Source organism: Blastomyces dermatitidis (genome assembly GCF_000003525.1).
Source record: "Blastomyces dermatitidis ER-3 genomic scaffold supercont1.8, whole genome shotgun sequence".
Taxonomy (NCBI): domain Eukaryota; kingdom Fungi; phylum Ascomycota; class Eurotiomycetes; order Onygenales; family Ajellomycetaceae; genus Blastomyces; species Blastomyces dermatitidis.
In genome coordinates, this window is record NW_025544781.1 from 3458768 (window position 1) to 3468437 (window position 9670).

A 9670-nucleotide genomic window follows, 5' to 3' on the forward strand; every position below is an offset into this window, starting at 1 on the left:
TGAAAAAGAAATTCTCTGAGTGAAAACCTTGATATTACAAGCATTGAGCTTGTTTCAACTGCAGATGTTAAAATCATGATGTAAAAGATTGCACTCAATGTGCGCAGTCAAAAAACTAGCAGAATCAGTGAGCTCAGAGACACTCACTGATATTCTATGAAAAGCCTTCAAAGTGAAAGAGATGTCTGTGTTAGATGACTCTCTGAATTCTGTGAATGTAAAGAAGAAGCAGGCTTCTGAATAAGGTGTGAGTGAGAATGATGAAGTGAACACTCATCTCAATGCCTTGAGACCTGAAATGTTAATGTATAGAAGGCACTTGAGTAAGAATCAAGAGATGGCTGTAAAAGTGTTAGTGAATACAGAAGCCTTTATGTAATATATTAATAATCATATAATCTGAAGATTGAAAGAGATCTGCTGAGTGAAGAATTTCTGATGCATAAGATTATCTGATAATTGATATTTGATATCACCTGCAAGAGTAAGAGTTCTCTTGCACTTTGAAGAATGATCTTGCTATATTTGAGTGTGAGAGCTGCAGAATGTGAAATATGATCTTATTCTTGAACTCAATTGATTTCAAAGGTTCAATTCACAGATTCAATGATGTACATGCTATATGCAGTTGACTGATAGAAAGAAAATGATTCATATGATTCTATCAACTGATATGAGAAGGACATTTCATGCTTCTGATATAGAAGGGTTAAATCTGCTTATGCATTAACAAGCAAAGAGAATGATTTGCAAGACCTCATCTGAAAGCATTCTGTATGTCATATGAGACCTGGAAGTGAAGAAAATCAAGATAAAAGATATGCAGAAGAACAAGTGTATGAAGAAGCTTCTGAAGAAGTATGAGAAGATCTTCTGAACAGATCTTTCACTGAAATTGCTGCTGGAATGAGAATTTGTACATGAGATTGACATGAGGGATGCAAAACCAGTCAATCAGAATGTGTACCCTCTGTCATAAACATATCTTGAAGAACAGAAGTGTCAGATCACAGACCTTCTAGAATGTGATCTCATATAATTCTCATCAAGCACATGGGGCTTTCCAGTTCTATTTGTGAAAAAGGTAAGTGAAGAGTGATGAATGTGTATCAATTATTAAGCACTCAACAAGCTTACAATCAAGAATGAATATTCACTATCATGAATTCAATAACAGTTGAATATGATTGAAAATGCCTGATATCTATCAAAGATTAATCTTCTCTCAGAATACTGACAGATCTGTGTAGATGAACTGTCAGTTCTGTGAATTGCATTTAATATATAATGAGAAAAGTTTGAATTTCTAGTAATGTCATTCAGTCTGATAAATGCACCTGTCATCTTTCAAATGATGATGAATACAATTCTTTATAAACAGAATGAAACCTCATGCCTCATATATCTTGATGACATTCTAGTCTTTTCAAACTCATATAATGAACATCTGAAGCATCTCAATGAAGTGCTTACAACTCTAGCAGAGTATAAGCTCTATATCAAATCAATCAAGTGTATGTTTGAAATGAAAGAGTTAGAGTTTGTGAGACATGTAGTGAGTGATGACTGTATATATCTCATCCTGGAGAAATTGAATGTTATAGTGAATTGACTGTGGCTGAGAAATGTACATCATGTATGACAGTTTCTTAAGTTGACCTCATACTATTGCAGGTTCATCAAGAATTTCACATAAATATCTGTATCACTCTCAGATCTCTTAAGAGAAATGAATACAAATCTGCAAAAGAAGAAGTTTTGTTCAATTATCTGAAATATCATGTGTGAAGAGGCTTTTCTCACACTGAGAGAACATGTAACAACATTCTCAGTACTTATTTAATCAGATTGTAATAAACCTTTCTACATTGAGATAGATGCATCTGAATGAGCTATCAGAGGCACTCTTCTACAGATGAGTAAGAACAGTAAGCTGCACCTGGTGATGTATAATCGTAGAAAACTATCAGGCGCTGAGCTCAATTACTCAGTGCATGAAAAGGAATTGCTAGCAATCAAGCATATGCTGATGTTATGAGATAGATATATCAATAACAAGCATACAACAACAGTGATCACAGATTATGAAAGCCTTGTCTATCTACAATCAATGATAAAACCTTTCAAATGCTTAGCATGTTGAATCTCAGAGTTTCAAGTGTATAATTTTCATATTAAATACTGAAAGAAATCAGACACAGTGATGTCTGATACAATCAGTCATAGACTCAATTTCATAAGTGAGAGTTCTGTGAATCAGACACAAGAAATGTTTGCATTAAATGTGCTGAGAGAATGCAAGGAATCAGAATGAGTGAATATCATGATCTCTTACTTGAAGAATGACAAGATGTCAAATGATAAGCATCTTGTAAAAGTAGTAGAAGAGATGCTTCTGAACTTCAAGCTGAGGAAATTGAAAAACAACATTATGCTTTATCATGATCTAGAATATGCAGAAGCTCTCTATCTAGAATCTTTATTTCAACACAACTTAGTGACTCACATGCACAAAGAATTCAGTCACTTAGAAAGCTCTGAACTCATGAGTGTACTTGAATCAAGAGTGTACTGATCAAGCATAGCTGAGAATATTCAGATGTACACTCACAAGTGTCTGAATTATCAGGTCATGAAAGAATCTAAGAAAGGATTAGAATGTGAGAAAGCATAACACCAGATGAAATGTATGATACAACTGTTCAAATGATGAAGAGTGAATCTCATAGACATATTGCTGTGAATATCAAATGGAAATTGATGAATAATCACTGCTATTGATTACACTACTGACTAGCCAGTTGTGAAAGCAGTTTCAGAGGCAACAGAGGAGATGATGATGAAGTTTCTATATAATGAGATCTATGTCAACTATGGAATGCCACATGAGATTCTAACTGATAACAGTGCAAACCTTGTAGAAGGAGCAGTGAGGCATTTCATGAGTCAGTTACAGACAAGACATTGTAGAACAACACTATATCACTCATAGATGAACAGAAAGATGAAACACTTGAATAAAATCTTGAGTAACATGCTGATGAAATATCTAATGAGCAAGCCTACAAGACTATGAGATGAATATCTCAGGCAGGCACTATTGATCATGCGGATTTGACAGCATGCAGTCTTCAAGTGTTCATCATTCTACCTGTTATATGAATTGCATTCACGCATCTCAGAGAATGCTTTGAAAAAGGTGGGAGAGGAAACAGCAGTTGCAGATGCAACAGTCACAGATGTAGCAGAAACAGCAGTTACAGACACAGTAGTAGCAGTTGCAGATGCAACAGTTGCAGATGCAGAATCAAGATTGAAAGAGATCAGTCATACACATGCAAAAGCTAACAAGTTACTTCTGAACTGAGCAATTCAATTGAAAAGAATATGAGACTCACTTATTAAGAAATTGAGTCTCAAGATGAGAATATGAGTTCTTGTATGTAACAAGAGTTCTGAGAAGTTTCAATCTAGATGATTTGAGCTATATAAAATACTCAAATCACATTCTCTGAGAACATATACATTGAAAGAATCAGAGGGATGAGTCTTACACAACTTAATCAATAATTCATAACTTGTGAAAGTAAAGATACAAGACCTGAGTGAATTATGATCATCTGCAGCACTATTATCAGTATTGAAAAAGAAGAGACTTACAATTGAAAAGTCTTATGAAGTAAGAGAAATCATAGATACTTATAAATCAGATAATCTCACTTATTCTGATCTTTTCATGATTATAAGGAAAGAATGAGAAGAAATGAAGAAATCAGATGAATATCACACTTTAATAAGTGATAAGACTGTAGCTGGTCATATAATAACACACTGCAGACAGTGAACACAATATGGCAAAGAGTGATCTCAAAGTGACAGACTTGTATGTGAGTCAGATTACAGAAGAAAAAGAAATTCAGAGTTGAATTCAACTGTTTATATCAGTTTAATTATGAAGATCACAGAGAACAAACTATCTGAAACATCTGTGAATATGTGAGACTAAGTCATCTCAATCTCTGAGAATGCTCAGAGATCAGATAAGATTAGTTTTGATGAGCTGTTCACTGTAGTGATCTGAGTGAGTGAAGAGAGACAGTATAATATGTGAGACAGAATCACAAAAGATGAAAGCTGCTGAACCTAGTCACTGAATACTATATTATATAGAGATTGTGTAAGAGTAGTGACTAGCAGATAAAGAAAAAGTGTAAGAAAAGAGATGATGAATTAGTCATCAACTGTAAGAGTCAGCTGTAAAAGATAAATGTTATTATACACACTTCATTCATTTTCATACATCACATGTTAATCTATTTTCAATGTCACATCATCTGAAAAATGCTAAAAATAAAGAAAATCTCAAAACTTGAGATCTGTAAGGAATTTGAGAGCTGCAAGCTGCTCTTATAATAATACTATACATGTCTCTGATTTCTCTACTGCTCTGTATACAACATTAATGTCATTTATTACAAGATTGGCTGGAATGCTAATATAGAAATGCACACACATATGCATAGAGAAATTGAAGAAGAGCACAGAACCTGCAGAATCAGAAGCCAGGACAGGAGAAGTGAAGGCAGAAGAAACAGAGAAAAGAGAAGACACAGAACTGAGTGAATGATGGCGGGAGCCACTCGGGGCTGAATGCTTATGACTCAGTGTGTGCACAACCTTTCTCACAGAGAAGGGAGAGGGAGAGAAAGTGATGATAGAAGCTTGAGAGTGAGAGAGAGTAGTCTTGACAGTGTTGTCATCTTTGATCAGAATGGCCTCTGATGCCAGAGCAACTAAGAATCATTGTTAGTGTATGAAAATTGCAAAAGCAGAGATAATAATTACTGAATGAACATTCACTGGTCTTAGAATTGTATATGTAATTACAACACACACAAGACTTCTCAGAAAGAGAGAGAGAGACACAGAGAAATGCAGGAAGCAGAACACAGTGTGTGAACAGCTCATTTTCATGATAACATCTCAGACAAGATGTACAAGCCTCATGCCCGCGGGTGTAAAAGAGTATGACATCTGTGTTTCTGTTTCTGAAAACATGAATATCTTTTGTCTGCATCATGAAATTGGACAACAGATGCTAGAGAATAGGCTGATACAGATCTATCATCTCAAAGGAATTTATCAGAGCAGATGTCCCTGCAATATTAAACTTTATAGTTGTAAAAAGCTTCTTAATGTCTGTGAATGTCATGACTTCATGCACAGCAAAACTCATAATGATTTTTCCTAAGAACAGAAAAATCAGTGTTAGAAAGAAAAGATGAAAAAGAAAAAGACTTATAATCTTAACACTGTTAAAGAGAGAGATGATTCTCTGATATGAATGAACAATTGTCTCATCATGAATATTTAAAATGAATATAATAATCAGTGTCTGCAACTGAGCTTCAGATAGTTATATTATATACAGTCTTCATACAATAAATTATTCTGAGAGTTGATAAGAAGAGCAGAAGTGTACACACTGAAAGAGATGATTCATTAAGTCTATACAACATCTTCTTGAAATGAGAAGAGCTGATAATGAAAGCAGAGACAGTAAAACCAGAAGTAGTAGAAGTGAGAATCACAGGAACAGAAGTAGCAGGAGAGGAACCAGACACAGAGACAGGTGTAGAAGAATGAGAGAGAGTGACAGAGAAAGAAATAGAGAGAGCAGAGAGAGACACAGAAGACTCAGTCACATATAATATAAATAATTTCTTCATTATCACATTCTTCAGGTTCTTGATCAATGATTCAATATTAAGTTCACTATCATTGATGAATGCAGATCTGTCAACACATGAAGATTCTATGTGAATAAAAATAAACATCAGCATCTGCATTTATGCAAAATCATGTCAGAAAACATAATCAGAAACTCACTGAGAAGAAAACAGTTGAGAATGTATAAGAAGATGAAGAAGATGTGTCATTATTCATAGTAGTATATTCTGACAATTGTTAGAAGATAAACAAGTTCTGATCATGTTTCACAACATATTACACTTACTGCTAACAAACTGCCTGGTATGAGCACTATGATGATACTTGTTGTGAGAACAGAGAGCCATTGCCAGAAACACATACAATGTGATAGAGAGACAGATGAAAAGAGTTGAACAGAAGAAGAAGTAGAAATCTTGAATGAGATGATGATGTTCAATGATGATGATGATGAAGATGATGATTGAAGAATGAGAAAAGTTAGTGAATGAGTGATATAATATAGTGAAAGTTTCTTTATGAGAGTGTACATGAGACACTAGCTGAATCAGAAATAGACTACATGATTGTGAAATGCTAGTGATGAGTTAATCTGCATGAAGCTAGAGTGTACAACATAGTCACATGAGCATGACTGAATCTGGTGAGAGAGGATGTGATTTGAAAGAACATACAATCATCAGATAATAACACAGCCACTTCCGAACTACTAGTGTATGTGTACGAGTGTAAAGAGGCCATAGCGTACACTAATTAATTTAGCGTACAAGACTACAATATAAGAAGCCGGCGTATGCCTGTAATTGTACGCTGGCTTAAGCAACCTTTGAATCACAGTAGTTTACAACTACTCATAAACTCACTGAATGACAGATACAATAATCTGAGTTTTTAAGCTACTTTTATTTTACAATACACTATTATTCTGACAGTCAGAACTCAATGACAGATACTCTCTTATAATGAGAGTAAGATATATTATCTGATATAACAGATACTCACAGATTGAACTGAGAGCACTGACTCTTGAATTTGAAGATATTAGTTGATTAAGATAAAACAGTTCATAACACTATATACACTTCTCTGATTAGAACACTCTCTCTCTGAACTGTCACTGACACTGACACTGACACTGACATTAATATCTTGACTTCTTCCGAACCTACACTGAATGAATTATGACATGTAACAGCTCAAACTGATGAACTTCTTTAAGCACTCACTAAAGTAGTATATTAAGAAGCATTCTGATTCTTCTCAGAACTACATATAAGAATTAACATCTCAGAATAAACCGCTTTACCACGAACTCGCTCAATTTTTTGAATAAGAACCCGCTGATAGATTCATTGAAAAGCCCTCGATCATACGAGCATTTTGACCCCATCGCCGACCGCATACCCCGTGTGGTGGTGGAGTTATTCAGCCAAACATGAACCAGATGTCGTTTGAAACTCCTGTGTGGGATTATCCCCCTTTCTTCCCTACCACACCACAACCCCGGGCCAAATTGCCATACAAATTGTAAGGTGAAGAGACCTAGCCATATGCACCAATCTTCTCGATTTTGGAAGATCCCCGATCTGTAGTTGTGGAGATATCTGAGGAGCGATCTCCGCGAAAACCCTGTCCATCTTTGATGTTTCAAAACATCAATGCCAAGTCTCACCCTCGTACCGCCCTTCCTAATCTGGCCCATTCCCGGCAGAAAAATACAAAAAGATACCTTGGCAATAATATCAAGCACATAATCAACAGCCACTTCTGAAGTGCAATCTCCGCAGTCTGTCTTCAGTGTATCTAGACATCAACACCAAGTCTCACCCTTGTATCATCTCTCTCAATCTGGCTCATCTCTGATAGAAAAGTACAAAAAGATACCTCAGCAACTGTACTTGATACATAATCAGCAGACATAACAACTATAAAATCAGTATACTTCAAGATCTGACTGAGCCTTTGATCCCTGCACAGTGAGATATATTAAATCTAGTTTTAATATCTCAATATTCAATAGATTCTGCAAGAGATTGAGAACAGTAATACTAGATTTCTATTGAATTTGAGAATTAACTCTATATTAATATAATCATTAACAAAGTCTTCTATTTTGAGATATAAATAATCAGTTCCTCTACATCCTGCTGATAATATTTATATTATTATATAGAAACAGACTTATATTCTCTATAATATTAAGACTCTGAAGAGAGAAAGTCTTGATAGAGAATATATAGTAGTGTATATTTTAGCAGTTTTTATCTCATTCTTCTGCAGCAGTTAATACAAAAAAAAAAGATTTTAGAAATAGTTTTTTACTTCTCTTGAAAAAGTAAGATGTTTTTCTCTGAGCTTTATGCAATATTCTTACAAAGAATTAAAAACAGAGTTATTTTCTGTCATAATTTCATATTCTTTTAAGTAAGAATTACTTTTTCAGTGACTGAAGAGCTTTCATTAATACTTAATTCTTTTTTATACTCTTTATTAACTGATTTGAGTTGCACACTTATTGTGTGAGAAGAATTGAATAATTTAGAATAAAATTGAATAGTTTTAATCAATTTCTCTGTAAAAAATTGATTTATTTTTTATCAGTTTTTCTCTCAAAAACTGTCATATCATCTGATTTATTATTAATTGATATCATACTTTTTCTCACTGTATCTCAAGAAAGAGATTGTAAAGATTTTATTAATTTATCTTAAAAATCAATTTTAGTTTATTAGATTCTCTTCAAAAATCTAATCTAGTTACTGAACTAGTGTGATAAAAATCAGATGTTTTATACATAAGAGTCTGTTATTCTTCTTTTGAAATAGTCTGATCAACTTTTCAATTGAAAACAAACTTAGAAATCTCTTAATTGAAACAGTCTGATCAACTTTTTTATTCAAAAGAGTTTAATAAATATCTCAATTGAATTAGTCTGATCAACTTTTCATTGAGTAAGAATAATGAGTTTGAAAGTACACTCAGTTGATGTGAAAAAGAATGCTTTCTCAAATGCTATTCCTGAGATTGAAATTCTGAAGAGAAGAAAGAAAGAAGAAATAGAGAAACAACAAGTTCTTGAAATACAGAAACTTAAAAAAGTAAGTAAAATTCTTGAAAAGCAGTGTCTGAGTGAGATGAATGAAGAAGTTCTGTTAATTCTTCATACTCAGGCTAGACAACTACAGGAAGTGATCAAGTTCAAACTTGAAATTTCAAACACAGTTCAAAAAACTTTGAAAATTTCTAATATAATTACTGACTCTTTAGACTCTTCTTTCTTTTCTACTTCTTCTTCTTCTTCTTCTTTAAATCAGAAGAAAATATATGCTTAAGCAGCTGAATCTGATATCTCTAAATTTACTATCTCTAAATCTGCTATCTCAAAACCTGCTCAAAATTCTGAGAAAACTGAGAAGAATACTGCTCATACTTCTAGTGATAGAAGAGTGAAGAAAAAAATGTAAACAGAGAAAAATCTTCAAATCTTCAGAAATAGAAGACTTATTCTCAAAGTCTCAAATCAGAACATATTATAGAGAAATAAGCTAAACTCAAATCTTATTTTCAGAATTAGAAATGAAATCAATCAGCAGTTCTTTTCTCAGTTAATGACTGATATTAAAGTTCAAAAATCAGTTATAGCTTTAATTGAGCTATTCTTCTTTGAAAACTTCATCATTCTGATTACAATGTCTGAATTCAGTGCAGAATTTCTTATTCAGAATGAGAATCTCTGAAAATCAGTAGTAGAATCTTTGTTAAACAAAACAATTCTATCTGAGAGAGATGAAAAGTGAGATAAATTCATTCATTATAATATTTCAGTTGAAATTTTTGACTGTGAAGAAGAAATACTACTTCTTAAAAATGAATTAGAAGAATATAACTTTATTCAACTGAGAAAAGAGTCTGTATAACTAAATTCAATTGAGTTCATACA

The 9670-nt window shown here is 33.4% G+C and overlaps 1 protein-coding gene across 1 annotated transcript; it reads right to left on the reverse strand.

Annotated features, from left to right (window-relative positions):
• Positions 1 to 4661: 4661 nt before the first annotated feature.
• Positions 4662 to 5815, reverse strand: BDCG_17546 (uncharacterized protein; the record flags this gene model as incomplete). Its single annotated transcript, XM_045426655.1, has 2 exons — positions 4662 to 4793; positions 5483 to 5815. Coding segments are annotated over 2 exons (464 nt in total), but the record flags the coding sequence as incomplete, so codon positions are not given.
• Positions 5816 to 9670: the final 3855 nt, after the last annotated feature.